The 18,255-nt window shown below is 41.7% G+C and overlaps 1 protein-coding gene across 4 annotated transcripts in view; it reads left to right on the forward strand.

Annotated features, from left to right (window-relative positions):
* Positions 1-14,882, forward strand: part of CTTN (cortactin) — a 35,154-nt gene extending 20,272 nt beyond the window's left edge. For 3 of the 4 annotated variants that reach the window (XM_073347886.2, XM_073347887.1, XM_073347888.1), the window contains 7 exons: positions 2,824-2,879; positions 4,172-4,241; positions 8,518-8,666; positions 11,867-11,956; positions 12,800-12,989; positions 14,074-14,145; positions 14,681-14,882. In XM_073347886.2, coding sequence (XP_073203987.1) covers positions 2,824-2,879; positions 4,172-4,241; positions 8,518-8,666; positions 11,867-11,956; positions 12,800-12,989; positions 14,074-14,145; positions 14,681-14,817 — 764 coding nt within the window. In that variant the 3' untranslated portion in view covers positions 14,818-14,882. Of the gene's footprint in view, positions 1-761; positions 873-2,823; positions 2,880-4,171; positions 4,242-8,517; positions 8,667-11,866; positions 11,957-12,799; positions 12,990-14,073; positions 14,146-14,680 lie in introns of all 4 variants that reach the window. The other variant, XM_073347889.1, reaches the window with a different exon arrangement.
* The last annotated feature ends 3,373 nt before the right edge of the window (positions 14,883-18,255 follow it).

Raw genomic sequence — 18,255 nt, forward strand, 5'->3', positions numbered from 1 at the left:
TGCAGCCATAGTCTTTTCCACAGTGGATCAGTCTGTGCTGCTCCCACGCTGAAAGGGGATCTCATCTTTTCCCTTTGCCACTTCCTGTGGTATTTCCTTTGAGAAGGGATGATCTGTGCCCTCATCTTAGCACCTTACATCAAAATGGCTGTGCCAGAACAGCTATCAATGAATGGAGCAGTTCAGAACACAGATTTTTTTTTTTTTCCCTGTAGAGCAGTAGCAAGAACATTCCTTATTTCTGACGGTGCCAAATAGGAATAACTTTAGGATTTTTTCCTCCTGATCTGTATTCCTTTCAAAGCAGGGCTATAAAGTACAAATGGTGATGGTATCCATGAAATAAACTTAATTTGCTCCTAAATATTGTCCTACTCACATATTATATTTTTCTTTTGAGTACCTATGAATACACACACAATCTGATCATGAACATATTTTAATATCCGAGTGCATGTTTACAGTATAAGCAGTTGTGCAGAGAAGTGTTGTCTGCAGTATTGGAAGAGCTGCAAAATACAGCTAAGAACATGGAATTGTCTCTCTTATATTCCTGTTAATATTAAGTGGAGCTGGCCTCTTCCTAATCCCAAGTGGAATTGTTCACATTCTGAATATACACTTAAAAATGAGTGTTCAGATTCTTCTAAAAGTACTCCTGATTCATCAGAATTGCTGCTTACGGTTATGTTTTTTTTATTGTTTCTAACTAAACTTATCTGTTCCTTTTTCCCCTTCCTTATTACATGTGGCTTTTTCAGATTATAAGAGTGGTTTTGGAGGGAAATTCCATGTTCAAACAGAGAGGCAGGACGCATCTGCTGTGGGGTTTGAATACAAGGAGAAACTAGTGAAGCATGAGTCTCAACAAGGCACAGTCTCCAGTTGTAACTTTCCTAGTGCAGTCGCTTCTAACACAGACTTTAAATAGTCATGTAAAAAGACTGATGTTTGCCATAAGTAATCTAAAGAAGACATTCTCTTAAATTTCTATCCCCATGTTATCTAGCAACATCAGGCTATTTCCTTAAAATGAGATGTTAAACATGATCTCATAACAAGCCTATATTAAGGATATGGGTTCATAAAATTCCAAATGCTGCAGCTAATAAAATAGAAGCCAGATTTCCAATATTTAGTTCATGGCTCTACACCAGCATTCAATCACACCAGCTTAAAAGTCCAAATGTAACCCTTTGCCTTAGTTGAAATACACATCTACTCCAATATAACACGAATTTGGATATAACGCGGCAAAGCAGCGCTCTGGGGGGGCGGGGCTGCGTGCTCCGGCAGATCAGCGTGTCAGCATGTCTACCGACACGCTGCTCTGAGCGGTATGTTAAGGGTGCCAGGCCGGGGCCAAGGGGTTGAATAAGGGGCAGAGGGTCTTGGGGGGGCAGTCAGGGGACAGGGAGCAGGGGGGTTGGGTTGGGGATGGGGTCTAGGAGTGATTAGGGACGGGGGCATCTCAGGAGGGGGCAGTCAGGGGACAAGGAGCGGGGGGGCTTAGATAGGGGGTGGGGTGGTTAGGGGCAGGGGGGTCTCTAGAAGGGGCAGTCAGGGGACAAGGAGTGGGGGGGTTGGATGGGTCAGGGGTTCTGAGGGGTCAGTCAGGGGGTGGGAAGTGATTATTAATAACGGAAATGCTCGAGGCCAAAGCAAGTTCGATATAATACGGTTTCACCTATAACACGGTAAGATTTTTTGGCTCCTGAGGACCGCGTTCTATCGGGGTAGAGGTGTAGTAGTAAAGTATAGCATGTTATAAAGCTGCCTTTGTTCATTGTGGGATAATTCAGGTAAGAACTACAAGTTCTATTTTCTGCTGACATCTTAAGAGAGAAGTCTGATAGTGTAGAGTCTTTTGGAAACCCTAAATCAGAATAGTATAATTGCAATTTATAAAGGTGGTTAATAAAGCCATGCATTTATTCTGATTGACAATACACACTAAAGAGGAAGATAGCTTGCCGGCTATTTCTAACAGCAGCCAGTATTTTACGTACTGTCGTGATCTAGTTCCAAACATTTGAAGTCTAGGATAGCTTTAGGAGGAGTTCAAATATACACACACAAAGTCACTGATTAGTGGACCCTATATTTTGGGAATGGGAGCAAAGGAAGAAGTTGTAAGTCAGTTTTCCAAGGCACAGACCTTCGAGCACTCTTCATTTAAATGGTAACTGTTCATTTTTAAAATAAGGCAAAAGGGAACTACATGACACATTCCCATTGCAGATACATGGAACACCTGTCTTAATTTTGCATGAACCTTGGATCAATACTGAAATAGCAGAAAACGTGAATTTGGCAGCCGTGTGTCTTTACTTGATCAATTCAATGAATGCCATGCAAATAAAAAGTATTTAAGTGACACTTGTGCCCTGACAAGTGTTACTGCAAACTTGATAGCACACTACTCTGAACAAAGGAAAATAACTTGGGTAATATGACCTATACTACAGGAAATAACAGTTAGTACTGTGAAAGACTGTGCTCTAGAAGTGGTGTACCGTGAGGGGCCATCCCTTATTTTTTGCTTGGTTCCTGTCAACATAGCAATTATTCGCTTAACTTTCACTAAAAGGATGTGAAAAGCATGCACATAGCTCACGACATCTTTCTTGCCTGCTGGTATATGAAGAGGCTTCTGTAGATAGATATGTTTATATATATTCTGATTTGCATCAAAAACAAGTTGCATTTTCTTTGGAATTCTGCATGTAGCTGCTTTTTGAAATGGCCATTTGCATTTAACAGACCTTAAAAAAGGGAAAAGATTAAACCTGCCTACTGTGACCTCTTTGTCCTGTTTTTTAGATTATTCAAAAGGGTTTGGTGGAAAGTATGGAGTACAAAAGGATCGAATGGATAAGGTAAATTGTTTGAAATGATCATGAATTCAGTAGTCTGGCGATTGGTTTAAAATTCCACCATTATTAGTGAGGCTGGATTTGTAGTGCTCTGATCTCTATACTTGTATCCTGCTTAGGGAATTCTCCTCTCCAATTCTTTATGGTATATAGCGCCTTTCATCTGAGGATCTCAAAGCATTTTACAAAGGTGATTATTGGTGATTATTGTGATTTTACAAAGGCCATTATATTCAGGGGGGAAATTAAAACACAGGACTTAAGTGACAGTGAAATTCCCACTCAGAGAGGAGCAGAATTAAGAAATATAACCCTGAAATCTAGCTGGCCAGTCTTCTCTTCTAACCACCAGACAGTACCTCATCTTACACCTTGTGAATGTCCTCTCAACTAATTAAAAATAGTTGCCTCTGTGTTTACCTCATTTGTCCATTTATAATTTAAAGGGATATTGCTATGTTTCATCATCCTGCTGCAGTAAGTAGCACACCGAACTGTTTGAATAGTCATTTACCCACTCCACAAACTAAAAGTAGCTCTGTCTAATACACCCCGGATAGAATTTCATCAGAACCCACAATTCTAACTTTAGTCTTTTATGTAAACTTTCAAAAATACTGCTTTATTTCACAAGTTTAAAAGATGAAGGTCTGTATACAGACCTGGTTACCACACTAAATAAACCTATCTGTTAACTTACAGAAGTATGAAAGCTTCAAATTCTTCTACTTTATCGGTGTATTGTCTTACCCATGATTCCAAACATCAGGAAATCTTTAACTGAGGGAACTCTTTAATTTATTTAAACACCTATCTCAAAACTACCTCTCTGTTTAGGGTTTGCTTTTAGTTATTTTTTATGTTTTAGGCTGGATGTTTTATCTTGGTAGAAACCTTTCTGTTATACAGACTGAAAGATTATTTTGTATTCAGAACAACAAGCATTCAGCAAATTTCCCTGTCTCCTACTCTTATGACTCATCAATATATAAATGAGATTAATCAGTAATAAAATTAGTGTTAATAGGAATCTAGTGTGACGTGTCTCTGAATGAAGGTTAGCCCTAAATAGTGTGGTGTATTGAAAGAATTAATTCCCTTTTTCATGTTTTAGTCCCAAAAATGTAGTGGGCTTTAAAAATAATAATTAATAAACCTTGGAGGTAGAAGTCCTGATTTAGAATGTTGCAGCAGAAGATCATGCAGGTGGGTGCTGTCTTGTTTACTGAATGAGCATGTGAAGAGAGAACTGGTGCTGCTTTGTGTAGTAGTTGATACTTTCTCATTTCTGGTAGAATGCATCGACTTTTGAAGATATTGAGAAACTGTCATCAACTTATCAGAAGACCAAGCCAGTAGAAGCTGGTAAGATTATATTCTTGATTACAGAATCCCCTTTTTATGTTTCTCTCATGGGCTGTAGAAGGTGGGTCACCTTACTCTGGCACCCCTAAGGTTATTTCACCCCCTTTGGTACCAATGAGTAAGAATCCAAGCTTCCTTTTTGTGACCTTGGCAGGTCAGTAGCACCCACATATGCCTTATTTTACTCATTGACTGTAAAGTCTCCTCTCTGAGTGACAGGTGACACTCATTTCCCCCCTCAGTATTAACATTTGAGTCCAAATTAGAGTTGCATTTAAACAATACATTGTTTCTTTGTGAGGGAGAAAAAACAGTACCAAGAAACTAAAAAGCATCTCCTTGATTCTCACACAGGCTGAGACTGTGCTAAGCTTTTCTAGAATGGGCTAGACAACTTAGGCTTTGTCTACATGAGAAAATTGTACTGATTAAATTAGTTTAGAAATGGACTTAATTAAATTCGGTGCAACTTCTTGTGAAGGTGTTCTGTTTCAGTTTGAAAGTCATTTATATCAACTGTAGGTTATGTTGGCTAAGTTTGGTTTCTAAACTGACTTGAACCAGCACAACTTTCTCATCTAGACAAGGCCTTACAAAGATCAAAGGTAAGTAATGTTGCTGTTGCATGTCATTTCATGTTAGCTAATTGCTTTTCTCCTTCCCCCTCTCCAAATCTTCTGGAAGGCTGTCTAGGAGAGCCTTTCTTTCTCTCTAAAGAAGGCACTTTCTTGCATAGAAATATTGGCCTGAATAAATATTGACTGGCTTTACTTAACAATCTTATTTGCTTTCACAAACACTGGGTTGAGTTAATTTTAGTTCTCAAAGTATCACAAATACTATTACTCCTGAAGGAATTCTGCACCAAAAGTTTAAGAATTCGGCACACAATATTTTAAAATTCTACAAAATTTTGCACATTTTATTTGTCAGAATAACACAGTATTTTCAATTATTTGCTGACAAGTATTTTGAAATAAATTACCAAAATAATTGAAAATGATGTGATTATGTTGTTTTGTTTTGACAAATGTGCAGAATTTTTAATTTTTGGTTCAGAATTACCTCGAGTACCAGGGTTCTATGTGGTGCAATCTGGATGCAGACAGTTTGGCGGGATGTGTGTGTGTGTGTGTGTGTGTGTGTGTGTAATCTGGATGCACAGGAGCTTGGGGGGGGTCTGGGTGCTAGGGCATGGGACTCTGCAGGGGAGTCCAGGTGAAAGTGGTTAGGGTGCAGTGGGGCAAGGTCTGGGTGTGGGGGAATCAGTGGGAGGTCTGGGTGCTGGGAGAGTGGGGATTGGTGGGGTAGGGGTCAAGGTGCAGCTGGTTGGGGCTCAGTGGGGTGGAGATCTGGGAGTGGGGGGCTCCGGATGCAGGGAGTGAGGCTCGGGGGGATTTGGGGTGGGTTCGAGGGGGGGGCCCTGATGCAAGGGGTGAGGCTGAGGAGCAATGGGGCCAGGAAGTTGGGGAGGGGGTCACTTTATGGGAAGCCGCTACCGCAGTGCATCTGGACCCCCCAGCACCCAATCCCCCTCCCGTAGTGCCTCACCCCCTGCCTCGCACCCAACCCCCTCCTCCCACAATGCAGAGTTTCCTGCAGTTGGGGGAGGTTTCTGGGGGTTGATTTGATCCAGCCCCGGCTGCTCAGTGAGGGGGCAGGGAGGAACCCAGTCTCCATTGTCCCGTCTAACCCCCGTGGTGATTTACCTCTTCCTGGGCTGCTTCAGGTGCCCGAATAGACACACGTGCACTGCCAGGGAGGGGTGAATGAGCACTAGTGCAGCCTCTCTTTGCTCCCCCACAGAAACCATTTTTCTGTGGGGAAGCAAAGAGAATCTGTGGGGGGACATGTTACTGAGCACGAGCAGTGGTGCAGAATTCCCCAGGAATAATTAAATACACTCACACCAGAATTGTTTGCACAGCCACCTTGACAGCACTCCAAGTAGGGAACAAACAGAGCATTGTGACAAAAGGGTCCAGTTGCCCTAGGCAAAATTCACCCCTGTGCAGTGGACCAGAACAAAGGCTTTGCACTGCCTGAGTCCTACTAAAGTCCTCAGAAGTCTCTGGGCCTGATCCTGCAAGCCTGTTGTGCGCGTGGAACACACATTAAATGCAAACAGAGGTGGTTTGCGGGACTGGGCCTTATGCTTTGAATGAATCTTGGAACAGGGAATATTTCTTTTCCTTCACATGGTAGGGGAGGGAGAAGAAAGGGCAGAGGAGTGTGGTTAAGATGTATTTTGACTATTGGCAGTGTAGCTGCTGAGATACCATGTCTGGGCTGTGTCTGTCTGCCAAGACTTTGAAATATGACAAAAAGCTAAGTGCTGAACCAAGTTGTTGCAGAAGAAGGGCTTGTAGTAACTGAGCTTAAAGAATCTTAAGAACTGATACTTAGATGTAAACAGCTCTCTTAAAAAGCTTTAGTACTGATGGTACTATACGTCTGTGTCAGACTACTTTAGTGAAATCTTCCTTTTTTTTAGCATTGTTAGCATATGTTTGGGGTGGCAAGAGAACGAATTGCACTTCAGCTCCCCAAAACACATTGAATTTATACCAAGAGGATGTTGCTACAACAGTGTATGTCTATTAATTGGCCAAAAGATACGAAGCTCTACACTCAACTCAGTGGCATTTGTTAGTATGTCTGTAATACAGTAACTTTGAAATGCCACATCCCAGGAATCTTAAGTGCCTCCTGCTACTACTTACATCAGGGGAGGGCAAACTACGGCCTGCGAGCCGGATCCGGCCCTTCAGGGCTTTCAGTCCGGCCCGTCAGATTGCCAGCCCCGTGGCACAGCGGAGCTAAGGCAGGCTCCCTGCCTGTCCTAGCCCCGCACCACTCCCAGAAGCAGCCGGCACCATGTCCCTGCAGCCCCTGGTGTAAGGGGGGGGGTCAGAGGGCTCCATGTGCTGCTCTCGCCTGCAGGCACTGCCCCCATGGCTCCCATTGGCTGAGAATGGGGAACTGCAGTCAGTGGGAGCTTCGGGAGTGGTACCCATAGATGAGGGCAGCATGCGGCAGAGCCGCCTGCCACCCCCAGGAACCGCTGCCGGACATGCTGGTCTCTTCCGGGAGCAGTGCGGGGCCAAGGCAGGCAGGAAGCCTGCCTTAGCCCCGCTGTGTGCCGCTGCCACCTCAGAGCCACGTGAGGTAAGCAGCACCGGGCTGCACCCCACACCCTGAACCTCTTCTGCACCTGCACCCCAACCCCCTGCCCTGAGCCCTCTGCTGCACCCCAATCCCTTTCCCTGAGCCCCTTCCTACTGTGCCTCCTGTAACCCCAACACCCTGCCCTGAGCCTCCTGCTGCACCCCTCTGCACTCCAACCCCCTTGCCCTGAGCCCCTTCCTGCACACCACATCCCCTCCCACACCCCCTCTCAACTCCCTTCCCCAGCCCTACATTCATGGCCCTGGATATAATTTCGCCACCCAGATGTGGCCCTTGGGCCAAAAAGTTTGCCCACCCCGATCTGCATATATCAGAGGCAGCCACTCTACTTGCTGCATGGGGAGAGTGTAGCCTGGACTCTAACAGAAATAAGAAAAGAGCCTAACAGGATTTGGGGACAGGAAGCACAACAGTCCAGAGAAATGGGGCTGTACTGGTGAGGGAAGCAGGGAGTGGTGGGAGCAGGGGAGTGGACCAGATGGCGGGAGGAAGCAGTGACCTGGAAAGGACTTAGGGCCAGTGAGGAAGCAGGCTCCTGGAGGAAGGAAGGGGAGCAGTCTTGGCAATTTGGGGGAGCAGGAACCCGTAATGGGATGGAGAGTAGGGTTGATGAGGAAAGCAGAAATTGGGTGGGTTGGCATGGAAGTGGGGACCCAGAGTCAGAGGAAATGGAGATGGGGAAGGAAAAATGGGGCCCTCAGAGAGGGGAACATGGACCTGGAATGGGTGCGATGGGGAAATGGGGACCTGACAGGGGTATGGTGGGGGAAATGATGACCTGGCAGGGCACTGAGCCCCTGCCATGGTGGGTGAGAGAGGAATGGGATCCAATGGTATGAGGGAGTGGAACATGGGTGACACAGAGCCTCTGCCATGAGGTAAGGGTAGGGGGACTTGCAGGGATTCCCATCAATAGAGAAGGATGGCACACGGGAAGCTCTCATGAAGTGTGTGTTCCCCCACTATGAAATCTGGCTGTAAACTGACTCCAGTATGGCACCTTGCAGAGATTCTGTCCAAGTAGAACACTTTTTTCTGTTTTTCATTTTGATCTTAATTTTTTTTTAAAATATTTGTAATGTTACAGTGAATAATAAAACAAGCAACATCCGAGCTAACTTTGAAAATCTAGCCAAGGAAAAGGAACAGGAAGACAGAAGGAAAGCAGAAGCTGAGAGAGCGCAAAGAATGGCCCAGGAGAAACAAGAACAGGAGGAGGCGAGAAGGAAACTAGAAGTAAGTAAGATTCAGAGCCCTTCTGGGCAAACTCTGGTGGTTTCTGAGTGTGGAGTAGGAGAGGAGAAGGGTATATCCTCTAGAAAACATGCTCCTTTCTTTCTCTTGCTAGACTTGGACATTTAAGTATCCTGGTGCTAGCACTTCACCTGGGAGCCAGGGCCCCTTTCTAGCAAACTGCACCTCCATACACACAGCTGGACTCCCACAAGAGCTATAAAAGTAACCTCTGAGTAGCTAATGGAATCCTAGAACTGGAAATGGAGATAATGTTGCTTAACCTCGACATGCTTCATAGAACACAGTGATGCTGGAAATGTGCATGGTTTTTAATTTTGAATAACTAAGTTCTACTTAGTGTAGTCATGACTGTCCCCTATTAATGAGACTGGATGGTTTGAGTGTTAGCAATAAATGTTCTTTCACATCGAGGTCACTGGCTGAAATCCAGGCAAGGTTGGTAGTTGCCATTCCTAGGAAATGAGTTGATGATCTCAGTCTTGTCTCTTAGGGGACAGGGCACCATGTTACACATATAACCATCCTTGTTAACAATTTCAACAGATGCCAAGGATTGAATGGGTCTAGAGAATGAACTACCATCTCATCTCTATGGGGTATTGTGAGTTAGACTGAGGGAACCTTGCACAGTTTCCCATAGACTGAGGTCATCTGCCTCCAAGATGGTCAGTGTAGCCCTGCATAGATTTAAAACATCTAAAAATTGGTGTGTTATGTTCTGTGTGGAAGAGAGATTTAAAATACCACAAAATAAATTCATTTATTGTTACATAACCCAAGCTATGTCTAAACAAAGAAACATATAACTGGTGTACGTATAGTCAAATACAATAATAGCAGATAGGCTCGTTAATTCACAGTTGAACAACTGATTTTTTGCAGTATAGGTTTCATAGGGCATGAATGCGAATTCTCCCGCTCCTGTGTCTCCAGTCAAAGGGTGGTCTCTCCATCTAGACTGCTTCAGCTAATTACCTCACTGCTTTTGTTGGTTACATGAGATTTGTTTTGTTTTCCCTCTCATGCTCCTTTTACTTCTAGTTAGGATGGTGTTCAGGAAGCTTTTCTTTAAATGCTATGTTGAATCAGCCAATTTCTAACAATTGTTAGTCTCAAATGCTAGAAGTTGCTTTCTAATCCAAGCTTCGTGTAGAGCAATTTATGGTGGCAGAAACCCAGCTCTGGGCTGCTTGGCAAGACCATATTTTAAGCATCTTAAATGTTATATGGAAAAGCAAATACACTGTTGGCATCTAAACTACAGTCTGAGAAGCACATAGCCATTTTAAAGAACATTATAATTCAATCTGTACTTAGACATTTGAGGCTGCTAACTTAGGTTGCAAGTATCTAATGCTATCTTTAAACAGAGAATTTCACTTGTTTTACACTTGTACCAATTTAAAGTAGTATAATGCTTGGCACTTTTCCAGTGCTTTTCATCCAAAGAACATAAAGCATTTTTCAAAGGTGGATGAATATCAGTGTCTCCACTTCATTTTTAGAGGTAAGGAAACCGAGGCACTCAGTTTAAGTAGCTTACCCAAAATCACACAGTCAATGGCAGAGCTAGGACTGGGAATCTGTGAAACCTTTCTTTTGGGCTACCCTGCAAGAAGTCTATCTAATGCTACAAAATATTATGTATAAAATAATAATTACAGAACTTAAAGGTGAACTGTAAACAATTTTTTTTCCCATTATTTTGCTTCTTAGTAGTGCATAAAGAACACCTCTAACTTTTCTCAACTTTTTTTTCTGCTTGCTTCATCTACGCATCATACATTTCAGGTCTTGGATTCCCTATTGCTATAGAACTCCCTGAGAAGACTCTCCAAGATACTAAAACCTGAGCAATTGCAAAGAAAGAGGAGACTTGTTCACACTCAGACAGATTTTCATAAGAGCGCAGCACCAGTGTGTTGAGTTCTTCAATCTGGGCCAATGTTCAAGACTCTTGTCCTTGTGTGTTGGTTATACTTGTTTAACTCAGCCTCTTGACAAATAATGAGGAGCAAAGGTTTCTGTATAAGCCTTTCAGCTGTAGGCTGGGATTTCTACAGAAGGTCTTACAGGGAAGACTGGGCTTGATAGTCCTAATTTTTTCTAAAAAGTTGAAAAACACAGTATTTCCCTGTCTTTACCCTTCCTTTTTTTTAAATTGTGAAAAATGCCCTGTTTTTATCATAAGGGAGCCATAAAAAAAAAAGATATTGGCTGTGTCCCTGCAAAGAGCACATACTTCTATTCTCAGAGTACTGCATGCTCCTGAAAATGTCTGTTACATTAGTGAGAAGAATTAAACACAGGGCAGACATGTTAATTTCTGTTGCTGAATGGCACAGGCAGTTACTCCTGAGTATTGCAGATAAAGAGGCAAATACTAACTAGCTGGCAATGCCTAACTTTTTAAAATCATGGTAATATTAACCTTTCTGTATTTTAATATCCTACCTCGGTCCAAAATTAACCCAAAAGATTCATGCATCCTTTTGCCTGAAGATTGCACCTGAATCAGGGGCAATATAACATGCAGTGGACTGTGTGGAGCTCCAAATTGTTGCATCCTATGTGGCAGAATGCGGTGGTAGTGTTGCTTTTATTTACACCATGTGGAAACCTTATGGAAGTTCAGGCCACAGCATTGTAGCAAATTTAGTTCTGTCCTAGCTATTCAAAGCCTGTTGTGTTGTCAGCTGGTTAACATTCTAGGAAAAGCTTAAAAGTTTGTTTCTCATCAAAAATGACATGTCAGTTTTATAACTAGAACATGTGGTATCAAGTTCCCTACACTTGAATTAAAATGCAATTTGAAGCCTGGTTCATGGATTTTAAAATACTGAATACAAATAACCTACAGATCGTATGCAAATATTCCAAAGAGCAGAATCAGGTGCTCGCTTTACATTCTACACATAACCTACATAAATTACTCTTTTTCTTCTAATCCACCCTATTTATTCACACACCTTATGGCCAGTCTAAACAAAACACACAGGTTTAATTATGCAATTAGTTAAATGCTGTGTTTTCAAGTAAAAAAAACCCCATCCTTTGTCACCAGTCCTTCTAGAGTTAAAGAGCATGCTGGTCATTGCACCCACACTGCTGTTACTTCACTAGCCTGGAGTCACTGTTCAAAGTTATCCTGAATTTAATCACTTTTCTTTTTGATAAAGGAACAAGCGAAAGCCAAAAAACAAACTCCACCTCCATCTCCCACCCCACAGCCAGCTGATGAGAAGCTGCCCTCAAGCCCAGTTTATGAGGTTAGTTAAAATCTCAATTAGTAGCTTGTCCTAAACACATCTCAGTAGTGAATAGGCTTTATATTTGTGCGTAATTTTTATGGCTTTGCTATAAAGTTATGATGTCCAGTAAAGTGGTAAGCTGCCTTCTTGTAGGAAGTTCTATTTAATGGGTCATGGCGTTTGGGTTTTAAAGCTAGATGTGTCAATGTAGGGAGATATATAGGTAGCCTTGTATCCATTCTCTCCTGTTGAAATATTAATAAGGGGTTAATGTGGGAAATGGAGTACTTACAACAATTAATGTTAGGGTTCAGCCTAAAGGGTAAAATTGAAATAAAGTGAGAGATGTTTATTCTTCCTAGTATTAAAATGTGATTGTTTTTGTTGTAAATAAGAAAAATATAAATGCAAGCAAAAAAGTGTCTAATTTTGAGAAATAGACTTGTCTTGTATCATAAGCCACCATTTATTAGCAATATAACCATATTTACACAATGGACCTGTTGACATTACAGACACACGTGTCTGCTTAGTTGTAATGCACTTGTTGTAATGGTATCTAGAGATTTAAAGGTATCGTGTCACTAGTTCCTGGAATCATAACAGTGATGGCAGACTAACTTGATATCTGTAGAATAGCTGAGCTGTTCTGTTGGATTCTAATCATACTTAGGGTGACCTCAAGACAATCCTGCACATGTACATATTGTTGTCATGTAGTATTGAATATTACCATTTTCAAAGGAAAGTTTGAATTCTAGTGCTGAATGCAGTACCTAAGAACTTCTCTTCTGCACTATTGACGTCTTGCTTGAGGGGCTGCTTATGTGACCTTGACAAGTTTCATCTTTGTTTTTCTAGGATGCAGCTTCATATGAGTCAGATGCAACCTACAAGAATTCCAATACAATATATTCAACTGTACATGAGACAGAATCTAGCTACAAAGCTGAAGAGTCAGACTACCAAGAAGCAGTCAGTCAGCGGGAGTCAGAATATGACCCAGAGACAGTTTATGAAGTGGCAGGGGCAGGAGACCTCTATCAAGCAGGTAGAGTGCTCTTATTTCTGAGTTGGTACTTTCAAATGGTAGGTAGTGAGTCAGTGAATAATTGTGCTAATATGTCCCTGTCACTGGTTTGGGCAGCAACATAATCTGAGTTAACAACATTTTAAATTTTAATTTAAATGTGCTGGTATCAAATTAAAGGGGCAATATGGCAAAGAAGAACATTGACCTGCCTTTATAATGAGTGGGCCTTTTTTCCAATGCTGAAAATAAATAAGATTCATGATTTAATGTTGAACTAACTATAAGGCAAACTAGTGACCGCTTTTAGCTGAAGTTTAGAGAGAGCCATCCTCTTGCTTCTACATATGTCATGTAACACAAATTGGCTTTGGAAAAAAATACAAAGGTGAACTTCAAATAAAGGCTTATTTTAGCTAGTGCTGGCCAGCCATCTTGAAAATCCTACTAACAAATAATTGCCTTTAGAATTAAGCAACAGACACATCTTTTAACCTTTGCAGTCTGAGACATTAAGCCTAGAAAGTTAAATCTGCTGGTCGGGAGAGTAGAGATTGGAAGGGTGTGTTCCTATTTCATCATGTAACTTTGGGGGTGGGGGTGATATAAGGTGTGCAGGATGGTACTTTTTTCATCTTGTAAATGTATTGTTGTTTTTCTCAAAATTTCTTCATAAACTAATTCAAAGCTGCCTGTCTCTTACCCTCTCACCAAGGCCATGCGAGAATGAAATTTCTCTTCAAAGTTTGTCCCTGGATCTAGTCACATTTTATAGACCTTTTCCTGAACTAAAGCTGTGGGGCTTCATTTTTACCCTCTCATGCTCCTTTCTATAACAGCCTCCCCATCCATCTCAATTTCTAATTTGTTATAAAAATATCAAAGAAACCAATCAAAACCTATGCAAATATTGCCAAAATTGTGCCTCTTCTGGGTACACACTGACACAGTTGGCTAGTTTTTTTCCTTACTTCAATCTGTGGCCCAAATTACAATGGGGATATGGAAGATGGGTGCCAGATTACACTTTCATAAATGAGGGCTCTATCTATACATAGTGTGGTTTTAGTTCTCTAATGTGTCTGTCTTTTCTAACACTCTTTAGAAGAAAATACTTATGATGAATATGAAAATGAACTTGGAATTACAGCCATTGCCCTTTACGATTATCAGGCTGGTAAGCGCGGGTCTTGTTCTTTTTAATTTTGTAACCTATGAATAACTTTCTGTCTAGTGTAATATTAGCATAATACATATCCTCCACCCAGAATACATTAAGCCCAGCTCTAGCAGTTAGATATTAAGTGACTGCCAGGGCTGAAGAGTAACATGAATATTATGGTTATAGAAAGTTTTCCTTGGTGTGATGGGTAGCAGTCACTATACAAAATTAACGGCATACCCAACTTATAATAGATAAGAATTGAATGTTCTCCTTTTAGGATGAAAGCTGCCACTAAAAACAAGTAAGAGGAGGGAGTCTGTTGCTCAGATAAATCTTTTGATTATCACATTTTTTATCCTGTTTTAAATGTCCTTGTTTGGTGCATTGGAGAGAGGAAGGTAGCTAACATTACTAAGGCTCCTCTGTGAATAACTCCCTTTTAAATCACTTAATGCTACTAAAAATACCAGTATGTAGGAAAAAGCTGACCAAAGTAGAACTTCATGTGAGAGTACTGAACACATTGCCTCTTCCACTCTTTTCTCAGCGGGCGATGATGAGATTTCCTTCGATCCAGATGACATCATCACGAACATAGAAATGATTGATGACGGCTGGTGGAGGGGAGTGTGCAAAGGCAGATATGGGCTTTTCCCAGCCAATTATGTTGAGCTGAGGCAGTAAAGAATATTGTCAACCGATTATGCCTTAATGCCATAGTCATTAAACCTGATTTAATACACTACAAATCATGATGCTTTTTTGAGGATGGGGGGGTATATACATATTGCTTTTATATTTAATACTTTGCTCATGCTTTTTAAAATGTTTATGCCACAGAATTCGCTAATATATTGTAACTCTCATGTTCCCCACCAAGGTCCCTGGTAACGGTTCTTATGTATTTTGAAATATTTTTCCTTATTCTTTGCCAAATTAGTGATTGGCATTAAATACCATTTCAAGGACTATTAGCTGCCTGTCATAAGAATGCACGTTTCACTCATACCTGTAAGTGAACAGTATTACCTAGTGATTAAGTCTAGTTAGTCTTCCACTAAATGTTGTCAGCTAAAGATCATGGCTATGCAGGTAATTTGCATTTCCACTTAAGAAGGAGTACACCTGTATTTCCATATATAGTGTATGGATAAGGGAAGAGAAGGACTTGAAAGTTTACAGTTAATGACAACTACCTAACTTTGAATATTGGCCAATGGTTAGAAATATATTGATGCTATGAAGGAAACAGTCCAGTTATTCGTTATTTCATTTTAAAGTGAGGTCTCTTGGCTCTAACATGGACTTTCTCGTGCTACCACTTTTGTCTTTTCCCCTATGGACATCTTAGCACTAGCTCTTGCTAATCGCTTCGTTCTCTCCCCCCTCCCGAAAAACCCTTTTAAAGTTGTTACAGAAGTGCTTGCAAAATGCCAGTGTTGACTCACCCAGGGACGTGCTTGGTCTTTTCAAGGAACCCCAAACCGGCATCCAAACCAGTACCTCACTACCTACAGTAACAGTCTCACTGCTTTAAAGATTAAAAGGCAGTACAATGTTGGTATATTGCATTGTGTGTACAAATATATTTTTGCTCATACAATGAAACAGGCAGGCTTGCAGTTCAGTAAGACAGTTATAACTGGATTTCAGTCAAGAAATGTTAATACAAATAGCATAAAACCATTCCAGATAGTCTCCACTTCTGATCCACACAAAAACAACTGTCCTCTTTATATTTCAGCAGAAACTGCCAGGAACGTTTGTCCCTAATGATGGAGTTAATCCTGTTTTTTGCCCAAATAGAAATTGAAGTTCTTGTCACTTTTAAAAATTGGTTTATTTCACCACAAAAGTTGGTGTCCCTACCAAAGATAGTAAGTTCCAGCTAATAATGCATATGTTAAATGTGTATATTGTCTGTATCCACCTTCTCATAAAAATGAGAGTGGCAGTGTGGAACTGGCACATTTGGACCAGTGGAGAACAGAAATTTTTTGTATAAAATGGCACAGTGTATCTAGGAAGAAGGTATCATGTGGAAACCAAATCTTGGGTGATTGGGACAATCTTTAATGAATGTCATGTATGTCATATGACTATATTTTTTTCTCTCCCATGGTTTCATTTCTTTGTCATATTGCATTAATAGATTGGGTTGGGTTTTATACGCAATTTATTTTATCCAATTTTGCATAGAACACCACATAGGAGATATGATTTTTTGTAAATTAAATATTCAAATAAACTTTTTGAACCATTTTCATGGGATACTTTTGTATTTTAAAGCTGATGTTTCAAGAATGTTGAGGTTTCAGTTCAGAGATTCTCTTTGTTCACTCATCTGGTCACCTTCACCATATCTGCTTCCATGTCAATCAGACCCTTAACCATGAATAATGAGTATTTCCAGTGGACACTGCTACATGGTGCCCAGTTATTGCAGTGATAGGTACCATTCTGAATGAGTGTCCCAGCAGCACTCTGCTGAACTTTCTGAACACTTCCCTAACACGCAGATCCACTGGCTAGCCTCCTGTTCCTGCCCCCATGTGGAAACATTTAGATTTTAAAAAAGGGGGTTATGGGCCAGAGTTTCAAAAAGAGCTTAGCTCTCATTTAGGCACTTCAGTGAAGTGAGCTGACTCCCCCTGCCCAAAACAAACACATGCAGTATGCCACAGCTCCCTTCAGAGAATGAGAGGTGCGGAGAACAATGGGAGCTACAGGATACTACGGTTTTTTGAACACTTGACTCCTAACTGTGTTTTGTGAGGGAGAAAAAAGCTGTACATAACTGGCTCCTAAGAAAACCAGCTGCTGCTTGGGTCATAAAACTTTACCTTCATAGCCCTGCTATTCAAGGTCCTGAAGCATTAGCTTCTCCACTATTTTTTTGATACAAAGCTAAAGCAAGTTGCATATCTGTGTTGTAGAAACCACCTTGGAAGAAGCTGGATGGGAGTAGGTTGTAGCTGTCCAAGGAGACAGCCAGGCCTTCTGGCATCTGGGTGGAAATTGTAGGTGGCTTGGGATTTTGTGTCCAAAGAGGTAGCTGAGCCTTCTGGTACTGGGGAAGAAGATGCATGTTCTTTTTTCCCCCTTCCCTCATGTGGACAGGGTCATAGGTGACATAAAATTCTGGGGGGCAACTTGAATTCCAAGTTCCCCATCCCACTAACCCTTCACTAGCTAGTAACTAGGTACCCCCACTGCTCTTCCCTTCACTGTGAGACCTGGATCACCTGAAAATGAGTAAGAATGCTAGGTGCATGTTATTGAAAAAATGATCATAACTGGAAAGAGATCCTTGTTAACTGCTATTAGGGTTTGGCACTAACATCCACTTGAGATGAATGAGGCTGATACATATCTCAGAGCTTGTGGCTCTCTGCAGACTGCATTGCTTTACATTTAGTTCATACTTTGAAGGTTTTCTTTGTAACTCAAAGAAAAAATAAGTTCCTAACCCTTTATCTTAAATTCTGTTGCACATTTAGGGGGGGGGGGGCAATGGGACTCTGCAGCTGGGAACTTGCCCAATATAGGGGTCTCTGCGTATACCAGATATATTAATTTAAGCACTCTTGCTTTTAAAATAATTTGGACAGACACATAAGCAGCATTAAAGAATAAATATACATGACAATTACTTCAGACATTCAACAACAGCTGATGCCTGCCTGGTGTGGAAATCTAGACTTGCAGTGTCAAGGGTTAATTTTTATACCAGTGAAAGTATAATAGTGTCACAGGATGACTGGCCCTTTAAGGGGGGTTAGAGCTGAGATGCACCTGTGCCAGAGAAGCTTGCCTCCACAGGTGGAGGAAATGAATTCACTGTGGGGAGGGAATGCTGTGGCTAAGAGCTGGCCTGCTTGGAAAAACAGGAGCAGTCTGTGGCTCTCAGAGAGGGAAGAATCAAACAGAGGGACTACAAGCAAAGAAGCCCTGTGGGTCAGCATTCTAGAACGTGTAGGAGCATAGCTAGGAGTACAGGAAGAGGCCCTGGAAAGGCTACAGGGATCGAAAGTCCGGGCCAGTTGTGTAAGGTTCACAAGGCTGGGAATCCATAGAAGAGAATGGGTGTGGGCTCCCCTTATGGTGCCACCCTGTGAGGGG

Source organism: Lepidochelys kempii, chromosome 6, assembly GCF_965140285.1.
Source record: "Lepidochelys kempii isolate rLepKem1 chromosome 6, rLepKem1.hap1, whole genome shotgun sequence".
Classification (NCBI taxonomy): Eukaryota; Metazoa; Chordata; order Testudines; family Cheloniidae; genus Lepidochelys; species Lepidochelys kempii.